General features: G+C 43.8%; 1 protein-coding gene across 1 annotated transcript; it reads right to left on the bottom strand.

Moving 5' to 3' along the window:
- Positions 1-676: 676 nt before the first annotated feature.
- Positions 677-27,320, bottom strand: LOC139549379 (retinal guanylyl cyclase 2-like). The gene is made up of 18 exons (XM_071359829.1): positions 26,573-27,320; positions 25,524-25,825; positions 24,381-24,735; positions 24,045-24,129; positions 23,808-23,904; positions 23,587-23,721; positions 23,380-23,460; positions 22,931-23,107; positions 22,634-22,790; positions 21,913-22,062; positions 21,432-21,580; positions 8,252-8,415; positions 7,842-8,034; positions 7,481-7,655; positions 6,395-6,493; positions 5,685-5,779; positions 5,502-5,587; positions 677-4,528 (listed from the first exon to the last, which is right to left on the bottom strand). Exons 1-18 carry the CDS (start codon positions 27,318-27,320, stop codon positions 4,444-4,446), a joined length of 3,333 nt encoding a protein of 1,110 aa, XP_071215930.1. The 3' UTR covers positions 677-4,443.
- Positions 27,321-27,357: the final 37 nt, after the last annotated feature.

Here is a 27,357-nt window from a genome sequence, read left to right as displayed (position 1 = left end):
CCTCTGAAATTAACTAAATTGTGCAGTGAGTATGCAATTGTGTATCTAACTGTCTGTGTTCAGTGAGGAAAATGATAACAATCGTTCCAGTCGGCCTGAGGGCGAACATTCCTCTGTCTCCAGAATGGAATGTGGAGATTCTTTCCTCGGGGACCTTACATAGGCTAAGTTTTAAACCTGCAAAAGGCACACGATTCCCAGGCCTTACCCACTTTTAACACATTAGTTAGTACTGCCAGAGCTTAATATAGAGATCATTAAGTTAGGAAATCCCCATTAAAACTAATCAACCTAGCTGGGTGAGGTTGTAGTGCAGGGTCAGCATGGTGAAACAGGGAGAAGATCTACTCAACAAGGAAGTAAAACGTATGACACATCTCCATTGTCAATTGAGACCTTAGACACAAAACTGATTCAGGAAATGTTCATCAACCATCCTAAATAATTATGAAAAACAGACATTTTGTAGAATATGGGGTGTTAGAAACAAAGTAGTCTTTCATCACATTCCCATGAACAAACAATTTAGAGAGTAATGGACAAAGATAACGGAGAGGACAGAAAGATCAAGAGATGTGATCTCATCGCCATCTTCTGGCGAATAGAGCAACCACTTGGATAATACTTTCCCTTTCTTTTTGTCTAGAAGAGCCATAGAAATTATTGTAACCCAGTGTCATATGCATACGTATAAATAAAACCACAGTGATTTATTTAATTAAATATATAATATTTACATGAGTCTTTGTGTCTCATAAATATCCAAGACAAATAACATATAATGAATGCATCTTTACGTTTCTGATTACGGATTACATTACTGACTACTTTATTTTTCATGTAACTGTAATCAGTAACAGATTACATTTTTCAACACTGTGCATCTTAAAAATGTATGTTGCATACTGTACATTATTTTAATTAATTGTTGTCTTAGTCTATTAAATAGATGAATTAATATACATAAGACACTAAAAGCTTACCAATATACTGTATATCATCAAACAACCATCTGCATATATCATTGCTCATGTTATTTGATAATGATCTATTCATGTTTTTCACTGCATAGGTAACCCTAAAGTATGAGCTCATAGTGCTTGTCATGGACGCTCATTCATTGTCATTCATACAAGTCATACCTTCAACCAAACAAGAGATAGTACGCTTGTCAATGAAGTCATCGACATTGGACATGACTATTCTTTACTTGTCTTGTCTATTGAGAATCACTATACTCCGTGTCTCCAAATGCCTTGCTTAAAAATGGCAAGACTTTGTTACAGAAATATTACATAGACAATCTATAACAAGCGGATACAGCATGCATATAAACATTTTTGAATTTCCAGAGGTCAATGTAACACAGAAATCCACAGTTCAAATTAAAAAGGGAATATATGTGTCTGTCCTGTCCTTTTTGTATTGTATCATTGTCCCCAAATAACACTCTTTTTTTCTCATACAAACAAAAACATGATTAATATAGGGAATTATTTATCTATATGCCAATCTACTGACAATACATTAGATATATATACACTACCGTTCAGAAGTTTGGGGTCACTTAGAAATATCCTTGATTTTGAAACAAAAGCACATTTTTTGTACGTTAAAATAACATCAAATTAATCAGAAATACAGTGGAGACATTGTTAATGTTGTAAATTACATTGTAGCTGGAAACGGCTGATTTTTTATGGAATATCTACATAGACGTACAGAGGCCCTGACACACTCGTTGATGGAATGATCGGACCAAGGTGCAGCGTGGTAGGCGAACATCATACTTTTATTAAAATGAACACCGAAAAACAACAAAATGCAAAACTAACGTAAAGTTCTGCAGGCTACACAGCAACTATACAAAATCAAGATCCCACAAACTAAAGGTAGAAAAGGCTGCCTAAATATGATCCCCAATCAGAGACAACGATAGACAGCTGCCTCTGATTGGGAACCATACCCGGCCAACAAAGAAATAGAAAAACTAGAATGTTCACCCAAATCACACCCTGACCTAACCACATAGAGAAATAAAAAGGCTCTCTAAGGTCAGGGCGTGACAGTACCCCCCCCAAAGGTGCGGACTCCGGCCGCAAAACCTGACTCTATGGGGGAGGGTCCGGGTGGGCATCTAGCCTCGGTGGCGGATCCAGTTCGGGACGTAAACCCCGCTCCGCTCGCTGATCCCTCCACTTCCGTGGAACCGGACTGTGGATCATCGCCGTAGGCTCCGGACCGTGGATCGTCGCCGGAGGAACCGGACCGTAGATCATCGCCGGAGGCTACGGACCGTGTATCGTCGCCGGAGGCTCCGGACCGTGTATCGTCGCCGGAGGTTCCGGACCGTGGATCGTCACTGGAGGCTCCGGGCCATGGATCGTCACTGGAGGCTCCGAGCCATGGATCGTCACTGGAGGCTTCGGGCCATGGATCGTCACTGGAGGCTTCGGGCCATGGATCGTCACTGGAGGCTTCGGGCCATGGATCGTCACTGGAGGCTTCGGACTGGGAACCCTCACAGGAGGCACCGGACTGCGGAGGCGCACTGGAGGCCGGGTGCGTGGAGCAGGCACAGGGCGTACCAGGCTGGAGAGACGCACTGGAAGCCGGGTGCGTGGAGCAGGCACAGGGCATACCAGGCTGGAGAGACGCACTGGAGGCCGGGTGCGTGGAGCTGGCACAGGGTATACTGGTCCGTGGAGGCGCAATGGAGGTCTGGAGCGTAGAGCTGGCACAACCCGTCCTGGCTGGATACTCACTTTAGCCCAGCAAGTGCGGGGCGCTGGCACAGGACGCACTGGGCTGTGAAGGCGCACTGAAAACACAGTGCGTAGAGCCGGCGCAGGGTATCCTGGTCCGAGGAGGCGTACTGGAGACCAGGAGCACTGAGCCGGCACAACCCGTCCTGGTTGGATGCTCATTTTCGCACGGCAAGTGCGGGGAGCTGGCACCGAGCGCACCGGGCTGTGAATGTGCACTGGAGACACAGTGCGTATCACCGCATAACATGGTGCCTGAACGGTCACACGCTCCTTAAAGCGAGTGCGAGGAGTTGGCTCTGGTCTGAAACCTGGCTCCGCCAATCACCCCGTGTGCCTCTCGTGCTGCGTCGCATGGAATAGCCTTCATTTATCAGAATAAGAATAGACTGACGAGTTTCAGAAGAAAGGTCATTTTTCTGGCCATTTTGAGCCTGTAATCGAACCCACAAATGCTGATCCTCCAGATACTCAACTAGTCTAAAGGCCAGTTTTATTGCTTCTTTAAACACCACAACAGTTTTTAGCTGTGCTAAAATATTTGCAAAAGGGTTTTCTAATGATCAATTAGCCTTTTAAAAGGATAAACTTGGATTAGCTAACACAACGTGCCATTGGAACACAGGAGTGATGGTTGCTGATAATGGGCCTCTGTACGCCTATGTAGATATTCTATAAAAAATCTGCCGTTTCCAGCTACAATAGTCATTTACAACATTAACAATGTCTACACTGTATTTCTGATCAATTTTATATTATTTTAATGGACGATAAATTGGATTTTCTTTCAAAAACAAGGACATTTCTAAGTGACCCCAAACTTTTGAACGGTGGAGTATATCCGATTTCCTCTCACAACTTTGGAATGCTAACCTTACATTCTTACAAAGGTTTTTGGCCATAACTTAAAAATGGAATTTCATATTTTCCCATAACTAACTAAAATGAACTCTCTTCAGGTGGAGATAAGTGCTCCTTTCAAAATGTTTAGAAGAGTGATGAAACAATAACAAAAATAGAAAATAATTTCCATTATGCATGTGATTAAAAGCTACAGTACAGTATGGGAGTGGAGAGATACAGTAGATCATTCTGTTGAGGTCTGGGACTTCAACTCCACTTGGCCATGTCCAGATGGGTTACAGTTTATGTCAAACTGATGTCAAAAGTTGAATGTTTAGCATTTTAGCTAACTTTAAACCTAACCCTTTTACTAACCTTAATTAAACTTAATTCTCCTAAGTTACTACATTCATTCTCCTAACTTGCTGCGTAAATTCTCCTAACCCGCTACGATAACTTAGTTTTGACATAAACTGTATACCATCTAGACAAAACCACTCCACTGACACGAAGCCACTTAGTGGCCAATGGGAGACCAGAGAAATAAGTGCATGGTTCATTAAGAAGACATGCACTATCCCTGTCGCAGGACGCTAATACAACAACCTTCATTTCATTAGTGTTCTCCCTTTCTGCTGTGCTGGCCACAAGCAGATTACAAAGACAGCAGCCAGGCAAATCCTATTAAAGGAGACCACGTAAGCCGCAGTGAGTAGGCCGGTCCATGCCCTCTGTCCTCCAGTCCTTCATCATCCTTTTCTCTTCCTCTCTCTCTCTTTGGATGTGACCTCCTCCTCTCCCCATTTTTGCCTCTCTCTCTCTCTGTCTCATCTGCTCAGATTTTAGGCTTGTCCACCTCCCGGTTGGCCTTGCGAAATATCGTCTTGATCTCATCTGTCACCATCTCTTGCCAGTTGTCCCTGAGAATGGAAGATCCAAAAACATTTCAACTCTACGTGCTTCCACTTCAAACAATAGAAGGACTATCAGATTATTGCAAACATGGCAATTGGTGAAACAAGACGAGACAAGATGACATGGCAGAAGAAGCAGAATGTTAATTGTCTTAGAGGATAGGAGGCTGGTGATTGGAGGACGGCTCATATTAATGGTTGGAATGGAGTGAATTACGTGGTATCAAACACATGGCAACCATGTATTTGATGTGCACCATTCCATTTATTCCATTCCAGCCATTACTATGAGCCCATCCACCCCACCTGTGTCTTAGAGGTGCTGCCTCAAATGAGAAGGTGAAAAGAAAGGAAGGACGGTAATGATGGTGAACCACTCGATTAACCAAAATGAATAGAGCTTTTCTGGGATGGTCAAGCTCTGCTGTGCTTTTAACGATATTGAAGGTGATAAGATTAGAAGATTAGAGAAGAGATCAGATCAAGAGACTTTGGATGGACAGTATAGGGGGTGGGGGTAGTAGAGGGGGCTCAACAAAATCCCAGAGATTGTGAAAGCCACAAACCACATGCAACAGAAGACACCACACAACAACTAGATTTTCACCATGACACAACAGAGCACGGCATGCAAATTGCTAGCTACCTCCTCGATTTTGACTCAGAGAATCAAGCTTTTTTCTCTGCTTTTTTTCTCTTGTACGCAGCTATATCCTCTGGGTTCAGTCCATGATTGTCATCCCTAAAGTAGACAACACATGTACTGTAACACCACCATAACAGCCTCAATCACATCCTGGTACTCATTGGGACTCCATTTTGCTCATGCAGTGAATGATGAGAAAATGAGTGAAATTATTACACATAAACTGCTGTATAATCAATTAACAAATATTCACTGAATGAAATGTAGACGTGTTAAGATTAACTTAGTTCTCGGCAGGGTCTCAACATAAGGTACGGTATTGTGAGGTCTTACCCTGGTTTAATCTCTGGAGGCTTCGGTAAAGGCTTTGTGAAGTTTTCTTTCCCAACCAGCCAGTATGTCTCTTCAATGCCTTTACCCTGTAGGAACACATCGTTATTCATGATTTATTTATAAACAGTTGAAAGAAATCCTACAGGTGAACACAGAGGATAATGTATTGTGAGGTGTTTATACCTTCAGCTCTGTCATGCCCCTGATGTCTATCTTGTAGCCCTCGTTGAGGGAGCGCAGGATCTTCACAGTGCTCATGTTTACATGAATTCTATAAGCTGAAAGGAAATAACACTGTCACTACAAACCATACCAGCAAAATAATGCAGACATCCTGAGCAGAAATACACTGAATGTACAAAACATTAACAATACCTGCTCTTTCTATGACATAGACTGACCAGGTGAATCCAGGTGAAAGCTATGATCCCTTATTGATGTCACTTGTTAAATCCACTTCAATCATTGTAGATGAAGGGGGAGGAGACAGATTAAAAATGATTTTTAAGCCTTGAGACAATTGAGACATGGATTGTGTATGTGTGCCATTCAGAGGCTGAATGGGCAAGACAAAAGATTGAAGTGCTTTTGAACGGGGTATGGTAGAAGGTGCCAGCCCAGGCAAACCGGTTTGTGTCAAGAACTGCAACGCTGCTGGGTTTTTCACACTCAACAGTTTCCCGTGTGTATCAAGAATGTTCCACCCAAAGGACATCCAGCCAACTTGACGCAACTGTGGGAAGCATTGGAGTCGACATGGGACAGCATCCCTGTGGAACGCTTTCGACACCTTGTAGAGTTCATGCCCTGACGAATTGAGGCTGTTCCAACTCAATATTAGGAAGGTGTTCTTAATGTTTTGTAAATCAACACCAAGAACCTCTGATACTCACGCAGCCCAGTGGATTCCATACGAGAGGCGGTGTTGACTGTGTCTCCGAAAAGGCAGTACCGAGGCATGGTCAGACCCACCACCCCAGCAACACATGACCCTGTACACACACAACACATGAGCATCACATCTCAGACATCACATTGAGAAACCAAACCCTGGCCTGCTACTGTTTCAGCCGTACTCATTATGACTGATGGATCCCCACATACAGACAGTTAGAAAAGGAAATAGAATCAAAGTGATTGATTGTGATATGAAGAGCTTATTTCCAAAACACTATATCCACACATTTTTCACATTTGTGTTTTTTCACAAAACCTTATTGCTTATGGGTAGCTTCATATTCGTGTTAAACATTTCTTTTCCAATTCATCGATTTTAAGTGTGTATTAAAATGTAGTTATTTTTTGCAAAACCCTATACAGTATATGCATTGTTTAGCTAGAATGGAATGTTCGCACACTGTATATTTGACTGTGATATGTGGTTGTCTCAACTAGCTACCTTAAGATGAATGCACTCATTGTAAGTCGCTCTGGTTAAGAACATCCGCTAAATGACTAAAATGTCAAATGTAAATGTTTTACATACAGATCTCATATAACTGTATTGATAAAACATTTTTACATTTAAATATATCACAAATGTATCATTTGTACAGTTCTTTATTAAAAATGTAGTTATTCGTTACATTTGAATGTGTAAAACCTAGCAATAGTACTTAATTCACGAAGAGTAAGGTGGATATATAGTGTTTTGCAAAAAAAACGGATTATTTGTCTCTCTGAAATGAAATGATCAAGTGATAGATTTTAAACAAATACATGTCTGTCATTGAACAAACCCATGCCATGATTGGATATTGAAAAAAACACTCCAATCTCTTTCATAAGTTCTTTAAACAATATAAGCTCATTTACCAACATTTCAGAAAATGGATATATGGTGTTTTAGAAAGAAACTCTTCATATTTATAAACACCTTACTTTGGCATACAACCATTGAGCAAGATTGATTATCTAGCTAATCAGCCTAACTTCAGAGTGTGTCTGCCAGGCAGGGACAACCCAATGCCCACTCTCACCTGAGTGTATCCCTATTCGTATCCTGACGGGCACGCTGGGCATGTGGCGCATCTGGAAGGTGCCCACAGAGCTCAGGATGTTCAGGGACATGTTGGCTATTTCCGCTGCGTGTTTGTTGCCATTCCTCTTGGGTAGACCTGATGCCACCATGTAGGCATCACCAATGGTCTCCACCTATACAATGAAAACAAGCAGGCATACAGTGAAACATTGGCACGTTGATACAAAAAAAATCATCACGTCACTTGATCTGTTGTGAAGCTCCCCTGGCACGGCACCCCAACCCGTTTCCAGCAACTATGATGCCTCGGCTCAGCTCATTTCGGTTCAACTCAGTAGTGTGAAAATAGTATAACTGACCTTGTATACGTCGTGGTTGCTGAGCACAGCGTCGAACAGCGTGTACAGGTCATTGAGCAGGTCCACCACTTCGATGGGATCACTGAGGGAAGAGATGGTGGTGAAGCCTACTATGTCACTGAAGTAGATGGTAACCTGGTCAAAATACTCTGGCTCCACCGTCGCACCCGTCTTCAGAGCCTCTGCCACAGAACTGTAATGTGACAGGGGACATTTTGTGTTAGTGGTAACGTGTTAATGGTAACGTGACACAGAGCAACAAACAATCATTCAAAGTTAAAAGTAAAGTACTATATAATGTAATAAAATGATAATACCCTTGGCATCATACAAGAAGGGTATCTTATAATAACAAGATGCCCATTGTCTTATTTAGTTGTCTCTGTGTTATAACATGATGCTTGACTCACGGAGGTAGCATCTCAGAGAGCAGTTTCTCTGTCCTCTGTTTCTCCACTTCTAGCTCCTCTGTCCTCTCTCTGATCAGGTCTTCCAGGTTAGATGAGTACTGCTCCAGCATCCGCAACATGGAGTCAATTATGTTGGTCTTCTTGCCCTTGTTGATCAGCTTGAACTGTGACACACACCATCATCATCGGTTTACCACTACATTATGTAATATCAGGTATGAGTTATGATCTCTGTAAAAATCCATAAAGCTATGAGACAAGACTTTGTCCGTGTCTTAATACCCATACTAGCGTTCTAAATAGTATGCATTTTAGGTACAGTACCAATCAAAAGGTTGGACTCACCGACTCCTTCAAGGGTTTTTCTTTATTTTTTACTCTTTTCTACATTGTAGAATAATAGTGAAGACATCAAAACTATGACATAACACACATGGAATCATGTAGTAACCAAAAAAGTGTTAAAAAAATCTATATATTTTCTATTTGAGATTCTTCAAAGTAGCCACCTTTGGCCTTGATGACAGCTTTGCACACTCTTGACATTCTCTCAACCAGCTTCATCAGGTAGTCACCTGGAATGCATTTCAATTAACAAGTGTGCCTTGTTAAAAGTTAATTTTGTCATGTTTTGTCTTTGATCATCATGTCTTGTCCCTGTGCTTCCCTCTGCTGGTCTTATTAGGTTCTTTCCCTCTTTCTATCCCTCTCCTCCTCCCTCTCTCCTTCTCCCGCTCTCTCTCTCTATCGTTCCGTTCCTGCTCCCAGCTGTTTCTCATTCTCCTAACGACCTCATTTACTCTTTCACACCTGTCCCCTATTTTGCCCTCTGATTAGAGTCCCTATTTCTCCCTCTGTTTTCCGCTTCTGTCCTTGTCGGATTCTTGTTTGATGTTTGCTGTTCTGTGTCCTTGTTCCGCCCTGTCGTGTTTTTGCCTTCTTCAGATGCTGCGTGTGAGCAGGTGTCTATGTCAGCTACGGCCTGTGCCTTCCTGAAGCGACCTGCAGTCTGTGGTCGCGTCTCCAGTCGTTCCTCTCTACTGACGAAAGGATTTCAGTTTCCTGTTTTGGATTTACCTTTGATAATATCCAGGAGAATCATTGTTTGTTTAATACTGGAATAAAGACTCGGTTTCTATTACGTCGCTTTTGGGTCCTCATTCACCAGCATAACAGAAGAATCCGACCAAGAATGGACCCAGCGACTACGGATTCTCGCAACACTGCCGTCGAGATCCAGGGAGCAATGCTCGGCAGACACGAGCAGGAATTGTCTGCTGCTCGTCATGCCGTTGAGACCCTGGCCGCTCACGTCTCCGATCTCTCAGGACAGTTTCAGAGTCTTCGTCTCGTGCCACCAGCTACTTCCTGGTCTTCCGAGTCTCCGGAACCTAGGGTTAATAACCCACCATGTTACTCTGGGCAGCCCACTGAGTGTCGCTCCTTTCTCACCCAGTGTGATATTGTGTTCTCTCTCCAGCCCAACACATACTCAAGAGAGAGAGCTCGGATCGCTTACGTCATATCACTCCTTACTGGTCGGGCTCGGGAGTGGGGCACAGCTATCTGGGAGGCAAGGGCTGAGTGTTCTAACGTTTATCAGAACTTTAAAGAGGAGATGATACGGGTTTTTGATCGTTCAGTTTTTGGGAAGGAGGCTTCCAGGGCCCTGGCTTCCCTATGTCAAGGTGATCGATCCATAACGGATTACTCTATAGAGTTTCGCACTCTTGCTGCATCCAGTGACTGGAACGAGCCGGCGTTGCTCGCTCGTTTTCTGGAGGGACTCCACGCTGAGGTTAAGGATGAGATTCTCTCCCGGGAGGTTCCTTCCAGCGTGGACTCTTTGATTGCACTCGCCATCCGCATAGAACGACGGGTAGATCTTCGTCACCGAGCTCGTGGAAGAGAGCTCGCGTTAACGGTGTTTCCCCTCTCCGCATCTCAACCATCTCCTCCCATCGGCTCAGAGACTGAGCCCATGCAGCTGGGAGGTATTCGCATCTCGACTAAGGAGAGGGAACGGAGAATCACCAACCGCCTTTGCCTCTATTGCGGTTCTGCTGGACATTTTGTCATGTCATGTCCAGTAAAAGCCAGAGCTCATCAGTAAGCGGAGGGCTACTGGTGAGCGCTACTACTCAGGTCTCTCCATCAAGATCCTGTACTACCTTGTCGGTCCATCTACGCTGGACCGGTTCGGCTGCTTCCTGCAGTGCCTTGATAGACTCTGGGGCTGAGGGTTGTTTTATGGACGAAGCATGGGCTCGGAAACATGACATTCCTCTCAGACAGTTAGGGAAGCCCACGCCCATGTTCGCCTTAGATGGTAGTCCTCTCCCCAGTATCAGATGTGAGACACTACCTTTAACCCTCACAGTATCTGGTAACCACAGTGAGACCATTTCCTTTTTGATTTTTCGTTCACCTTTTACACCTGTTGTTTTGGGTCATCCCTGGCTAGTATGTCATAATCCTTCTATTAATTGGTCTAGTAATTCTATCCTATCCTGGAACGTTTCTTGTCATGTGAAGTGTTTAATGTCTGCTATCCCTCCTGTTTCTTCTGTCCCCTCTACTCAGGAGGAACCTGGTGATTTGACAGGAGTGCCGGAGGAATATCATGATCTACGCACGGTCTTCAGTCGGTCCAGAGCCAACTCTCTTCCTCCTCACCGGTCGTATGATTGTTGTATTGATCTCCTTCCGGGGACCACTCCCCCTCGGGGTAGACTATACTCTCTGTCGGCTCCCGAACGTAAGGCTCTCGAGGATTATCTGTCTGTTTCTCTCGACGCCGGTACCGTGGTGCCTTCTTCCTCTCCCGCCGGAGCGGGGTTTTTCTTTGTTAAGAAGAAGGACGGTACTCTGCGCCCCTGCGTGGATTATCGAGGGCTGAATGACATAACGGTTAAGAATCGTTATCCGCTTCCCCTTATGTCGTCAGCCTTCGAGATTCTGCAGGGAGCCAGGTTCTTTACTAAGTTGGACCTTCGTAACGCTTACCATCTCGTACGCATCAGAGAGGGGGACGAGTGGAAAACGGCGTTTAACACTCCGTTAGGGCATTTTGAATACCGGGTTCTGCCGTTCGGTCTCGCTAATGCTCCAGCTGTCTTTCAGGCATTAGTTAATGATGTACTGAGAGACATGCTGAACATCTTTGTTTTCGTTTACCTTGACGATATCCTGATTTTTTCACCGTCACTCGAGATTCATGTTCAGCACGTTCGACGTGTACTCCAGCGCCTTTTAGAGAATTGTCTCTACGTGAAGGCTGAGAAGTGCGCCTTTCATGTCTCCTCTGTCACATTTCTCGGTTCTGTTATTTCCGCTGAAGGCATTCAGATGGATCCCGCTAAGGTCCAGGCTGTCAGCGATTGGCCCGTTCCTAAGTCACGTGTCGAGTTGCAGCGCTTTCTCGGTTTCGCTAATTTCTATCGGCGTTTCATTCGTAATTTCGGTCAAGTGGCTGCCCCTCTCACAGCTCTGACTTCTGTCAAGACTTGCTTTAAGTGGTCCGGTTCCGCCCAGGGAGCTTTTGATCTCCTCAAGAAGCGTTTTACATCCGCCCCTATCCTTGTTACTCCTGACGTCACTAAACAATTCATTGTCGAGGTTGACGCTTCAGAGGTGGGCGTGGGAGCCATTCTGTCCCAGCGCTTCCAGTCTGACGATAAGGTCCATCCTTGCGCTTACTTTTCTCATCGCCTGTCGCCATCGGAACGCAACTATGATGTGGGTAACCGCGAACTGCTCGCCATCCGCTTAGCCATAGGCGAATGGCGACAGTGGTTGGAGGGGGCGACCGTCCCTTTTGTCGTTTGGACTGACCATAAGAACCTTGAGTACATCCGTTCTGCCAAACGACTTAATGCACGTCAAGCTCGTTGGGCGTTGTTTTTCGCTCGTTTCGAGTTCGTGATTTCCTATCGCCCGGGAAATAAGAACACCAAGCCTGATGCCTTATCCCGTCTCTTTAGTTCTTCTGTGGCTTCTACCGACCCCGAGGGGATTCTCCCTGAAGGGCGTGTTGTCGGGTTGACTGTCTGGGGAATTGAGAGACAGGTAAAGCAAGCACTCACTCACACTGCGTCGCCGCGCGCTTGTCTTAGTAACCTTCTGTTCGTTCCTGTCTCTACTCGTCTGGCTGTTCTTCAGTGGGCTCATTCTGCCAAGTTAGCTGGCCACCCCGGCGTTCGGGGTACGCTTGCTTCTATTCGCCAGCGGTTTTGGTGGCCTACTCAGGAGCGGGACACGCGCCGTTTCGTGGCTGCTTGTTCGGACTGCGCGCAGACTAAGTCAGGTAACTCTCCTCCTGCCGGTCGTCTCAGACCGCTTCCCATTCCTTCTCGACCTTGGTCTCACATCGCCTTAGACTTTATTACCGGTCTGCCTTCGTCTGCGGGGAAGACTGTGATTCTTACGGTTATCGATAGGTTCTCTAAGGCGGCACATTTCATTCCCCTCGCTAAGCTTCCTTCCGCTAAGGAGACGGCACAAATCATCATTGAGAATGTGTTCAGAATTCATGGTCTCCCGTTAGACGCCGTTTCAGACAGAGGCCCGCAATTCACGTCACAGTTTTGGAGGGAGTTCTGTCGTTTGATTGGTGCTTCCGTCAGTCTCTCTTCCGGGTTTCATCCCCAGTCTAACGGTCAAGCAGAAAGGGCCAATCAGTCGATTGGTCGCATATTACGCAGCCTTTCGTTTCGAAACCCTGCGTCTTGGGCAGAACAGCTTCCCTGGGCTGAGTACGCTCACAACTCGCTTCCTTCGTCTGCTACCGGGCTATCTCCATTTCAGAGTAGTCTTGGGTACCAGCCTCCTCTGTTCTCGTCCCAGCTCGCCGAGTCCAGCGTTCCCTCCGCTCAGGCTTTTGTCCAACGTTGTGAGCGCACCTGGAGGAGGGTCAGGTCTGCACTTTGCCGTTACAGGGCGCAGACTGTGAGAGCCGCCAATAAACGTAGGATTAAGAGTCCTAGGTATTGTCGCGGTCAGAGAGTGTGGCTTTCCACTCGTAACCTTCCCCTTACGACAGCTTCTCGCAAGTTGACTCCGCGGTTCATTGGTCCGTTCCGTGTCTCTCAGGTCGTCAATCCTGTCGCTGTGCGACTGCTTCTTCCGCGACATCTTCGTCGCGTCCACCCTGTCTTCCATGTCTCTTGTGTCAAGCCTTTTCTTCGCGCCCCCGTTCGTCTTCCCTCCCCCCCCCCCGTCCTTGTCGAGGGCGCACCTATTTACAAGGTACGGAAGATCATGGACATGCGTTCTCGGGGACGTGGTCACCAGTACTTAGTGGATTGGGAGGGTTACGGTCCTGAGGAGAGGAGTTGGGTTCCATCTCGGGACGTGCTGGACCGTTCGTTGATTGATGATTTCCTTCGTTGCCGCCAGGGTTCCTCCTCGAGTGCGCCAGGAGGCGCTCGGTGAGTGGGGGGGTACTGTCATGTTTTGTCTTTGATCATCATGTCTTGTCCCTGTGCTTCCCTCTGCTGGTCTTATTAGGTTCTTTCCCTCTTTCTATCCCTCTCCTCCTCCCTCTCTCCTTCTCCCGCTCTCTCTCTCTATCGTTCCGTTCCTGCTCCCAGCTGTTTCTCATTCTCCTAACGACCTCATTTACTCTTTCACACCTGTCCCCTATTTTGCCCTCTGATTAGAGTCCCTATTTCTCCCTCTGTTTTCCGCTTCTGTCCTTGTCGGATTCTTGTTTGATGTTTGCTGTTCTGTGTCCTTGTTCCGCCCTGTCGTGTTTTTGCCTTCTTCAGATGCTGCGTGTGAGCAGGTGTCTATGTCAGCTACGGCCTGTGCCTTCCTGAAGCGACCTGCAGTCTGTGGTCGCGTCTCCAGTCGTTCCTCTCTACTGACGAGAGGATTTCAGTTTCCTGTTTTGGATTTACCTTTGATAATATCCAGGAGAATCATTGTTTGTTTAATACTGGAATAAAGACTCGGTTTCTATTACGTCGCTTTTGGGTCCTCATTCACCAGCATAACAAATTTGGGGAATTTCCTTCCTTCTTAATGCGTTTGAGCCAATCAGTTGTGTTGTGACAAGGTAGGGGTGAAAAATAGAAGATAGCCCTATTTGGTAAAAAACCAAGTCCATATTATGGCAAGAACAGCTCAAATAAGCAAAGACAAACGACAGTCCATCATTACTTTAAGACATGAAGGCCAGTCAATACGGAACATTTCTAGAACTTTTAAAGTTTCATCAAGTGCAGTGGCAAAAACCATCAAGTGCTATGATGAAACTTGCGCTCATGAGGATAAGTTCATTAGAGTTAACTGCACCTCAGATTGCAGCCCAAATAAATGCTTCACAGAATTCAAGTAACAGACACATCTCAACATCAACTGTTCAGAGGAGACTGCGTGAATCAGGCCATCTTGGTCAAATTGCTGGGAAAAAAACACTACTAAAGGACACCAATAAGAAGAAGAGAATTGCTTTGGCCAAAAAACACGAGCAATGGACATTAGACCGTTGGAAATCTGTCCTTTGGTCTGATGAGTCCAAATTTGAGATTTTTGGTTCCAACTGCCGTGTCTTCGTGAGACTCAAAGTAGGTGAAAGGATGATCACCGCATGTGTAGTTCCCACTGTGAAGCATGGAGTAGGAGGTGTGATGGTGTGGGGTTTCTTTGCTGGTGACAATGTCAGTGATTTATATGATTTATATGATATGCAACTTTTCAGGGAAGTTAGGAACCAATATACACAGGCAGTTAGGAAAGCTAAGGCTAGCTTTTTCAAACAGAAATTTGCATCCTGTAGCACAAACTCAAAAAAGTTCTGGGACACTGTAAGGTCTATGGAGAATAAGAGCACCTCCTCCCAGTTGCCCACTGCACTGAGGCTAGGAAACATTGTCACCACCGATAAATCCATTATAATTGAGAATTTCAATAAGCATTTTTCTACGGCCGGCGCCATCCTTTCCACCTGGCTACCCCTACCCCCGGTCAACTGCCCTGCACCCCCTACAGCAACTCGCCCAAGCCTCCCTCACTACTCCTTCACCCAAATCCAGATAGCTGACGTTCTGAAAGAGCTGCAAAATCTGGACCACTACAAATCATCCGGGCTAGACAATCTGGACCCTCTCTTTCTAAAATTATTTGCCGAAATTGTTGCAACCCCTATTACTAGCCTGTTCAACCTCTTTTTCGTATTGTCTGAGATTCCCAAAGATTGGAAAGCTGCCGCGATCATCCCCCTCTTCAAATGGGGAGACACTCTAGACCCAAACTGGTAGAGACCTATATCTATCCTACCCTGCCTTTCTAAGGTCTTTGAACGGCAATTTAACAAACAGATTACGGACCATTTTGAATCCCACCATACCTTCTCCGCTATGCAATCTGGTTTCAGAGCTGGTCATGGGTGCACCTCAGCCACGCTCAAGGTCCTAAACAATATCATAACCGCCATCGATAAGAGACATTACTGTGCAGCCGTATTCATCGACCTGGCCAAGGCTTTCGATTCTGTCAATCACTGCATGCTTATCGGCAGACTCAACAGTCTTGGTTTCTCAAATGACTGCCTCGCCTGGTTCACTACTTCTCTGATAGAGTTCAGTGTGTAAAATCGGAGGGCCTGTTGTCCGGATCTCTGGCAGTTTTACAACAAGTTTATCTTTAAAATGGTGTAAAATACTTGTATGTTTGAGGAATTTTAATTATGAGATTTCTGTTGTTTGAATTTGGCGCCCTGCACTTTCACTGTCTGTTGTCATGTCGATCCCGTTAACGGGATCTCAGCCATAAGAAGTTTTTAAGCATCTCCAATCCAAAATTAAATCTAGAATCAGCTTCCTATTTCGCAACAAAGGATCTTTCACTCATGCTGCCAAACATACCCTCGTAAAACTGACCATCCTACCGATCCTCGACTTCGGCGATGTCATCTACAAAATAGCCTCCAACACTCTACTCAACAAATTGGATGCAGTCTATCACAGTGGCATCTGTTTTGTCACCAAAGCCCCATATACTACCCACCACTGCGACCTGTACGCTCTCGTTGGCTGGCCCTCGCTTCATACCCGTCGCCAAACCCACTGGCTCCAGGTCATCTACAAGTCTTTGCTAGGTAAAGCCCTGCCTTATCTCAGCTCACTGGTCACCATAGCAGCACCCACCCGTAGCACGCGCTCCAGCAGGTATATCTTACTGGTCACCCCTAAAGCCAATTCCTCCTTTGGCCGCCTTTCCTTCCAGTTCTCTGCTGCCAATGACTGAAACGAACTGCAAAAATTACCAAAGCTGGAGACTCATATCTCCCTCACTAGCTTTAAGCACCAGCTGTCAGAGCAGCTCACAGATCACTGCACCTGTACATAGCTCATCTGTAAATAGCCCATCCAATCTACCTCATCCCCATAGTGTATTTATTTATTTATCTTGCTCCTCTGCACCTCAGTATCTCTACTTGCACATTCATCTTCTGCACATCTCTCACTCCAGTGTTTAATTCGTATATTGTAATTACTTCACCACCATGGCCTATTTATTGCCTTACCTCCCTTATCTTACCTCATTTGCACACACAGTAAATATACTTTTTCTGATGTACTATTGACTGTATGTTTGTTTATTCCATGTGTACTCTGTGTTGTTGTATGTGTCGAACTGCTTTGCTTTATTTTGGCCAGGTCGCAGTTGTAAATAAGAACTTGTTCTCAACTAGCCTACCTGGTTAAATAAAGGTGAAATAAATGTATTTAGAATTCAAGACACACTTAACCAGCATGGCTACCACAGCATTCTGCAGCGATACGCCATCCCATCTGGTTTGTGTAAGGGAAATTTAACCAAGAAGGAGAGTGATGGAGTGCTACATCAGATGATCTGGCCTCCACAATTACTTGACCTCAACTCAAATGAGATGGTTTGGGATGAGTTGGACCGCAGAGTGAAGGAAAAGCAGCCAACAAGTGCTCAACATATGTGGGAACTCCTTCAAAACTGTTGCAAAATCATTCCAGGTGAAGCTGGTTGAGAGAATGGCAAGAGTGTGCAAAGCTGTCATCAAGGCAAAGGGTGGCTACTTTGAAGAATCTAAAATATATTTTTGGTTACTACATGATTCCATATGTGTTATTTCATAGTTTTGATGTCTTCATTGTTATTCTACAATGTAGAAAATAGTAAAAAATAAAGAAAAACCCTTCAATGAGTAGATGTGTCCAAACTTTTGACTGGTACTATATGCGAAAAAGAACGTTTCATAGTAAGTGAAATTTCAAAACTCAAGTATGCTTTAAATTGAGCATTATTGGATGACACATTCTCAGGATGGGTGAGCCGAGTATGTTGATAGTTGTTGCGTACTGCATTTGTTTTTACTAAACTGTACGTTCTAAATAGTGTGTAATACAATTAGTACACAGTATCTCGTTTTATTAAGTAGGAGGCAAGACTGATTTCGGACCCGGCCCATGAGTGCTGACAGACCAATTTCTGCTGTCTTCAGCCTATAATTACCCAGACATATTCCCTGCATTACCCTGCTATGACACTGACAGCAGGTAACTGTAAGAATATTTACAAGATAAATACACAACGCAGAGGACGAGAGGTCAATAGAGTACAAAAGCTCAAGAGGACTAAAAGTCAATAGAGTACAAACGATCAATGGAAATAGTGTTTTTTCTGTAATAGGGAATTAATGATCAATGGGTCAGAGACATGGGAGGAATTTCAGTCTGGGACTCATAGCTACATGGCAAGTTCTCATTGGTCCAAATTGATTCCTGAAATAGGATACTTGTTATTTAGCCATTGGCCCAGTTTTATTGCAAGGAATTCCAATTGTTCAACCACAGGCTAGGGCTGGGTTCCAAAGTACATCCTGTCCCTTTGTTCTGACGAGACAATCACAGGAGAGAATCACAGGAGAGAATCACTGAAGAGAATCACTGAGGACACGGGAGAATGAACATCTACAGTTGAAGTCAGAAGTTTACATACACTTAGGTTGGAGTCATTAAAACTCGTTTTTCAACCACTCCACAAATTTCTTGTTAACAAACTATAGTTTTGGCAAGTCGGTTAGGACATCTACTTTGTGCATGACACAAGTCATTTTTCCAACAATTGTTTACAGACAGATTATTTCACTTATAATTCACTGTATCACAATTCCAGTGGGTCAGAATTTTACATACACTAAGTTGACTGTGCCTTTAAACAGCTTGGAAAATTCCAGAAAATTATGTCATGGCTTTAGACGCTTCTGATAGGCTAATTTACATAATTTGAGTCAAATGATGGATGTATTTCAAGGCCTACCTTCAAACTCAGTGCCTCTTTGCTTGACATCATGGGGAAATTTAAAAAATCAGCCAAGACCTCAGAAAAAATTTTGAACACCTCCACAAGTCTGGTTCATCCTTGGGAGCAATTTCCAAATGCCTGAAGGTACCACGTTCATCTGTACAAACAATAGTACGCAAGTATGAACACCATGGGACCACTCAGCCGACATACCACTCAGGAAGGAGACGCGTTCTGTCTCCTAGAGATGAACGTACTTTGGTGCGAAAAGTGCAAATCAATCCCAGAACAACAGTGTCATGACGTTGCCCTCTTTGGGTACAGCGAGCACCATCCCCCTCTCTCAGCCTCCTACAACCAGGCTTCTGTGGTCAGATAGGTCATAAATTCCTAGGGAAGATCCTGCCTCATGGCCACACAGTATAGAGACAGAGTGAAGTTTCATAGAGAACAAAGGAATTTCTTCCACCTCACAGAACTTGAGGTCCGAACAACATTTATGTTCCGGAGAAGGTATAAAAGATCGGTGAAGAATCCAGCTACGAACTGGTCCGTTTGGTAATCTTGGTGAAGCTCATGGGAGACGGTGCGGCCACATTACCATAACGCTGTTTATATAATAGCCTCAGATATGAGGTTTACATCTAATTGTTGTATAAAATTAATGAGTGAGGATGATACTGTTTGTAAAATTGTGTAATGTGATTTTGGACTGTTTAATGAAGGAAACTCCAATTCCCTTTTGAGTTGAACTAAATCAGAGGACCGCCCATGAGCACAGTTATGGTCGGGCATCCTGGGACAGGCCCTTTTCTGCCCTTCCGAATAAAACCCCCACTCCGGTTTTCTATCACCAGACCATGTTTCTCTCAATCACGAGAGGACAAAGGTTGCAGACCAGCTTACCTCGATAACGAGAGGGCCAAGGTTTGAGACCAGATTGCTGAATCTTTTAACCATCCCACATGGTTAAACTCTTAGACTATCGATACCGACAGAATAAGAACAAGTCTTTGATATTAATTACTAGTCTGCAGCTAGGAATTCGGTATCATTGAACGCGAAGACCGACAACCGCCGAAACACCTATCCATAACGACATGAATGAATGTCACTCTGAACTATCCATTCTAACCACGACAGAGAGAGAGAGAGAGAGAGAGAGAGAGAGAGAGAGACGGACAATTCCACAAAATAAACAAACTTTTCAACAGCGATCAAGACGACACACTGAGCGTAAATATATATATTGATTGCAATTGTTCCCGAATGCGTGAACGTTCATGTGCAAAGTATTAGCATTTCAATTGTTATAATTATCAACTCTGTAGTGACTTCTCAGCTGACCCCCACTCCCCTTTTGTCTAACAAGCCGCCATGCCAGTTTAGCCCACTAGGGCACATTCCCCTATCATTTCTTGAAACCATATTTACTTTGTTTGTTTGTGTGTGCACTTCTGTGATTGTTTAGTTAGTTAATAAATAAATGATTTAAGACAATTGATGTATGGATATAGTGAAGACTGGGTTCGTGCAGATAACCAATAATTTACGACGTTTGGAATGAGACTAACGTGAGGTAAAGTAAATAATTAATTAATTAAGAAGAGTAATTGATCAGATATGAAAATATCTGAAAAGTTATATTAAGAAAATTATAACTTTGTAATCTGAATATTTTCCTTGGTGCCCCGACTTCCTAGTTAATTAAAGTTACATGATTAATCAGTTTAATCGCGTAATAATAATTACAGAGAGTTATTTGATAAATAAGTCTTCAGTTTAATGATGCCAAAGACACAACAACAGCAAAGGACCTTGTGAAGATGCTGGAGGAAACAGGTAGAAAAGTATATATATCCACAGTAAAACAAGTCCTATATCAACATAACCTGAAAGGCCACTGCTCTAAAGCAAGGAATAAGCCACTGCTCTAAAACCGCCATAAAAAGCCAGACTACAGTTTGCAACTGCACATGGGGACAAAGATCGTACTTTTTGGAGAAATGTCCTCTGGTCTGATGAAACAAAAATAGAACTGTTTGGCCATAATGACCATTGTTATGTTAGGAGGAAAAGGGGTTAGGCTTGCAAGCCGAAGAACACCATCCCAACCGTGAAGCACGGGGGTGGCAGCATCATGTTGTGGGGGTGCTTTGCTGCAGGAGGGTTTGGTGCACTTCACAAAATAGATGGCATCATGAGGCAGGAAATGTATGTGGATATATTGAAGCAACATCTCAAGACATCAGTCAGGAAGTTAAAGCTTGGTCGCAAATGGGTCTTCGAAATGGACAATGACCTCAAGCATACTGGGACAACAAAGTCAAGGTATTGGAGTGGCCATCACAAAGCCCTGACCTCAATCCTATAGACAATGTGTGGGCAGAACTGAAAAAGCGTGTGTGAGCAAGGAGGCCTACAAACCTGACTCGGTTACACCAGCTCTGTCAGGAGGAATGGACCAAAATTCACCCAACATATTGTGGGAAGCTTGTGGAAGGCTACCCGAAACGTTTGACCCAAGTTAAACAATTTAAAGGCAATGCTACCAAATACTAATTGAGTGTATGTAAACTACTGACCCATTGGGAATGTGATGAAAGAAATAATTCTTAAAATTCTTAAATTTTCTTAAAATAAAGTGGTGATCCTAACTGACCTAAGACAGGGAATTTTTACTAGGATTAAATGTCAGGAATTGTGAAAAACTGAGTTTAAATGTATTTGGCTAAGTTGTATGTAAACTTTTGACTTCAACTGTACCTCTCAGTATAACATCTCTTCTTTGAATAAACCTATTTTTCTCCCCCTGATTTGCTTTGGGGTCTGTTTTATTGAAGAGTAACGTCAACTGCTAACATAACCATGGAGACAGATGAGTGTTGCTGACCCGGTCAAAGATCTCATCGAAGGCTGGTCTCCGGTCAGGCTGTTCGCTCCAGCACTGTTTCATCAGCTGAATACACTCCAGAGGAGCCTGATCTGGGGCCACCGTAGGCCTGCACATGGGAGGAGGCTTCTTCACCTTACGGATGATCTCTGATTGGGAGGGAGAGAGAAAGAGAGGTGAGAGGTTATATAGCAACAGCACTAGAGCATAACAACTCATTACACAGCTTATTGGCAGCTGGTACTAGACAGTTTGTCAAAGCAAAGCAGAAATGCTGTACAATATGTAGCTACATTATACACTGTAGATAGGGAAATTATTGTGATTTACAACTCTGACATTATTTGATAGATATCAGTATAACTAATCAATCAATTGATGTTGATTCACAAAATGCAAAAAATGACCTCAAGGTAAAACAAAACATTTCCTCTCAGAGTGGATTGTATGGTTTTGCCTGTTTTGTATCCCCCAGACCTACCCGCAGGAGTCAGACCCAGCATGCAATACGGAAGTCCTCGGACAACCACCTCTTGGAGTATAATGGCAAAACTGTACACATCTCCTTTATAGGTCCCCTTCCGAGAGTTCTCCACGTCTCGGAGGAACTCTGGAGCTGTCCAAAACTGATCTGAGATAAAGACGCACAGGGTCATGATTTTGGCATGGTACTTCAATGCAGCACATTTAAATGACATAGATGTATGCTCACAAACTAGAAATACAAATTATTGTGTGTGAAGTCCATCTTTAAAGGTCCAATGCAGCCATTTTGATTTCAATATCAAATCATTTCTGGCTAACAATTAAGTACCTTACAAAAATAGCTTCTTAGTAAAATGACATTTCTCAAGCAAGAATTTTGCTAGGACTGTCTGGGAGTGGTCTGAGAGAGGGGCCTAACTGGAGGAGCCTAGTGGGAGGGATGTGTAACCTGAAAACTGTTATTTGCAGAGAGGAGGGAAAACTCTCTTTGTTATGATGTCACCAGGTGGTCCAACACACCACCCATGCAAAACAAGCTGAAATTTAAGGCAGTATTTTCAAACAACTCTTACACTAAAAGGGCACTAACATAAATTTCAAAATTTCACAGGGTTATTTCAACCTCATAGTGTGGAAATATATATCACATTTTTGACTGCACTGTCAAAAGTGACATTTTTTCCCAAAAAACGTGTAGATCTAGGCATAGATGTTACCTTCAGGTGGAACTAGATTTTGGGGGGATTTCTGGGATTCCAGCAGCTCGTTAAAGCCATAGTCTGTGATCTTGAGGACAAAGCGACCGTCCACCACACAGTTCCGTGACTTCAGCCGGCCGTGAGGGAACTCTCGATGGTGCAGATACTTCATACCCTGAGAGGCCAATATGATCAACACTGGTAAACCATTGGTGTTACTTATGACAAAGTACCAGAAAAACATTTTAAATTAACATGATCTGCTGGCCGAAACAGGTTTTAGAAGATATAGAAGATACGTCAAACATGTCATACCTTGATTAGATCCAGCAACAGAGAAGACTTGAACATCCAGTCCAGCTTGACGTCGTCGTTCCTCAGGAGGTCCTGCAGGCTGCCACGGGAACAATGCTCCGTCACCACAGCAAACATGTCACAGTCTGTGAAGAACCCCAGGAACGGATTGATGTTCTCATTTCGCAGATCCTTCATCTGGACACATTCACACAAAATGAAGACCCCAAAGTTAGCAAAAACAAACTCACATCCCAGACAAGATTCTATACATTATGTTATTTCTCATGTTTTCTTAATAGTATAATACTAATAAAAAAATATATATGAAATAAAATATATAGATTTATATTTAAAAAAGTATTAGTTATACTATTTTAGATATTTATTTCTGCACTGTTCGGTAGAGGTCGCAAGCATTTCACTGACCTTGTGCTTGAACTTGCTGTTGTTGTTATGTTTTATTGTACCTTTGTAAAGATCTTGGTCGTGCTCTGCTTGACTTCCTTGAAATGGCCTTCTTCAAACTTTTTCAGCCACACCCAGTCACCCTGTGAAGCCATGGACAAAAATATGTGGTTTTATCCTGGCTCCATTCTCTACAAGTCACGTTGAAATCTTTTGTGATAGGAATGAAAAGTCGACTTGTGGTTCAGCGGTCAACGTCGTCAACTTACCTCATAGACAGCTACATTTGTGGTCTCATGTGTTGCTGTTGTGATGCTGTTCACAGAGTGGTGCGGGTCTCCTGAATGCATACTGTTGTTGTCTATCGCACTTTTAGAGTCACCCAGGTCCTCTAGAGTGATTTTCTATGAGGTATAAAATATATGAATGAACATACAGTATACCAGATAGAGGTAATGTTGTAGAGAATCACATGGGAAAATATATTTACCCTCTTGCTAAGCTGAGGGTTGATGAATGTGAGGTCTTCTAGAGTCAGTAGGATCCGATTGGGCCCCTTCACCAACTGGATCTGCTGGATTCTCCTCCTGCCAGCCAATCAGAGAGCATGTCAGCCAAGATCACAGCACAGCAATACCAACTATCTCTGTCTGGGTTTATAGACTCTATGTATCTGAACAGCATAAAAATACAGTAAGAAACAGAACAGCACAGTGAGAAGAGTTACCTTACGAACAGACTTAGACCAAGTCCTCCCACGATCATAACGAAGAGGATCACAAACATCACTATGACGTAGGTTATCTCCACACCTGAGACACAGGTAAGAGATGGAGACTAAAGACATAGTTTGGTTGTGTGATGGAAGAATGAAAGACACAAACTAACAACTTTATGTTTTACTTTAATTTATTTAGTAAATATTTCCTTAACTCTATTTTTTTAACTGCATTGTTGGTTAAGGGCTTGTAAGTAAGCATTTCACGGTAAGGTCTACCTACACCTGTTGTATTCGGCGCATGTGACAAATAAAATATGATTTGATTTGAAACAGATTCTCTACCTCCAGTGCAGATTGTGTTTGGTTCAAACCAACAGCTGGAGTCTGAGGGAGGAGGGGAACCCCCGGGGAAGTTAATGGACTTGCCCGCGAAGCGGACCATGTCAGCGCTCAAGTCCACCATATAGGAGCGGTACAGCTGACCCTCCCATCCGTCGGAGTCCAAGATGACATAGTTAGTCTGGCTCTCCCCTTCAGTGTCTATCTGGATCTTCTGGTTGAAGCCAGAGAACGTCATGTTCCTGGTGAAATAAGCTAGGTTGGTCCCAGAGAGCCACTTGCCAGCTCTTCTGGCATTGTGCATGGCTTTGGCAAGGAGGTAAATACCGTTGTAGATGGTTCCAAACAGGGGGTTGACCTGGAATGCAAGGAGGCAATTGATAAATTGTTTATTTGGCTAAAGTGATTAGCTTTTCCAAAACTGAGAGTGATACATTGACCTAAAACAAAAAAAATAATCAAATGACCTGAAGACTATGGTGTTTCTCCACATAACCAATATTCAATAAATGCAATCAATGGCATATTTATAATACTATTGTAATAACAATGTGATAACATAACAATCAATTGAAATTCAGATGGAATCCACTCACATCGCAAAAGTGAAAATATCCAAAAAGCACCCTCCTCACTGTCAGGTTTTGGCCAAGACTGTTCGGGTTTTGGTCACTAGATGTCCCCATTGCACCTTTTTTGTACCTTTTGTTTTTCTTGCTCTAATTATTGTTTGCACCTGTAGGTCATTCCCTTGTTAGTATTTAAACCCTGTGTGTTCCTCAGTTCCTTGCTCAGTGTTTGTAAGTTAGCACCCAGCCCCAGCCCAAGCCTTGTTTTATTCAGATATTTCTCTTGTTGGATTTTCCAGAGGTTCTCTGGTTTAGTTCTTGTGTATTATTTGAGTAGTCTTTTGAGGTTTGTTTTTCCCTGCTGTTTTTTACCACTTTGTGGAGTTTCTTTTGTATTTTGGAGGATTTCCATTTTGTGCCTTTTGGCTTTATTTTTGGACATTGTGGATTTAGTTTCTTTGCCTGAAGATTTTGTTCTTTAATTAAACCACCATCTCTAGTACTGCTGTGTCTGCCTCATCTTCTGGGTTCTGACGATTATTAGTGACTGTTTCTCGCACCGGGTCCTGACACTCACCTGCTGTGGGACCAGTGATATGGTGAGTTCCTCAAACCTCTTGGCCATGTTGAACGCCTCATTGAATGACATTAGATCTGAGGACACAGTGATGGTGAGCACGGCGTCGTAGGCCTGCCGCAGCTTGGTGTTGTTTTGCAGGGGGAAGTAGGATGTGTTGGCGTATGGCAGGCTGTAGAGCAGGGTGTCGTAGGGGACAAACACGTAGCGGCCCTTCGTCAGACCCATCTCATGGGCCTTCAGCAGGAAGGCTGTCTGCTGCTCCCCACCAATCAGAGCAGAGTGCATGCACATGATGATCACTGGAACACACAGGACAGAGACAGTGAGGGGTCGCCACCTGGAATGACCATGTGCATGAAGGAATTGCATCTCTGTGCATGTTGCTGAATCATCCTACTGTAAAAACAAATTATTAATTCATGATAGCATTGATTCACACTTGAGAGACAACCTGATAACCCCTAATCAAGTTGAAAATAACTTAATCAACACTTGTGGAGGTAACATTCATCATTGGCCAACATGACCCTACCTTAAAGGGTCAATCTGCAGTTGCTGCATAACATTTGGGACTTATAAATTAATGATATATACCCATTGATTCTAGAAGAATATAACTTGTAAATGTCTCATTAGCTTAGTCCAACTGTCGTATCCCATCAGAACCCGAAATTAGAGCTCATTGTACTCCAATGTTTGTAAACAAAGTAAATGTAAACAAACACTTTATAGTCTCTAACATGGTTAAAACTATAATGTTGATATCATGGATGGTTAGTAATTGTATCCATAGCTCTATCTATGAATTTGAAAGGGGTTACATTTCTCCTACCCCATCCCTCAGTTTATTACCGAAACCAGGGCAGGGAAATACTTTGTTATTGTTTCAGCTGCGGATTACCCTTTTAAACTGATCAATCACATATTTGTGTAGGCCTACTGTCTTGTGAGGCTTGATAGCATAGCCTGCACTTACTTCACTCGTATCTCTTCAGTAACTAAAACTTCAGCAAAGAGACGGTAAAGAAGTTGTTAAAAACACTCGCCTTTGATCTCCCCCGCAGCCTGGATTCTGCTCAGTGTACTTTCCATCTCCGTCTCGTTCATTCCCACCGACGCTACTATGCCAACGGGAAGTCCCTGGCTCCGCAGGGAGTTGGCCACTTTACCCGCGGTGTCCATCCAGATATCCTCATTGGAAGACACGATGCCGATGTTGGCCCAACAGAAATGCTTCAACACCGTGAACAACACCCGTGTGGGTGACGGCAGTGTCCGTGCGAAAGTTGGGTAACTCTTGATTCGATCCAACTCATAGTTAATACAAGCCCAGGAAAAGATAGCTTTATCCCAATTTTTGCTCAAAAGTGAGGCTGCGTCACAGTATCCTGGATTCGTGGGGCCGACGAAACCGTCCACCATTTTCTCGTAGTACACAAATGTGGTCAACGCTTTAGACGTTTCACATGCTTCTTGCAAGATCACAAAGTCCAATTTGCTTCCCAAATCTAAACTGAAATCCTCGTTTATTCTGCCCACGGCCAGTTTAGCGGCCAGCGCAGGTAGGGCCTTGGAGTAGACCGGGTCGCAGTTCCAGGGCCCAAGGACCCCAACTTTGAAGATTAAACACTGGACACAGCATGGAAACGTCAAAACCCCGAGCAGGACCCATAGCAGAAAGTTATAGAATGGCAGCGTTGTAAGGCTTTGTCTGCTCTTGAAGATGGTGGGGCTGTATGGATAGTTGGATAAGTCCCATAGCACACCTCCAACATTTAGAGGAATATGTTGCATTATCCTGCTTGAGTATCCGTATTGGTGAACTGTGATC

This window comes from Salvelinus alpinus, chromosome 22 (assembly GCF_045679555.1).
Source record: "Salvelinus alpinus chromosome 22, SLU_Salpinus.1, whole genome shotgun sequence".
Classification (NCBI taxonomy): Eukaryota; Metazoa; Chordata; class Actinopteri; order Salmoniformes; family Salmonidae; genus Salvelinus; species Salvelinus alpinus.
This window is presented reverse-complemented; position numbering and strand designations above follow the sequence as displayed.

Bases quoted from the DNA above. Each gene is read 5' to 3' on its own strand.
- LOC139549379 (XM_071359829.1), bottom strand. From the start codon at position 27,320: ATGCAACATATTCCTCTAAATGTTGGAGGTGTGCTATGGGACTTATCC. The intron at 22,063-22,633 runs GTAACATCTATG...TCTTTATCTCAG, and splicing joins AAATCTAGTTCCACCTGAAG to ATCAGTTTTGGACAGCTCCA. The intron at 5,780-6,394 runs GTGAGTATCAGA...ATTTCCTTTCAG, and splicing joins TATGGAATCCACTGGGCTGC to CTTATAGAATTCATGTAAAC.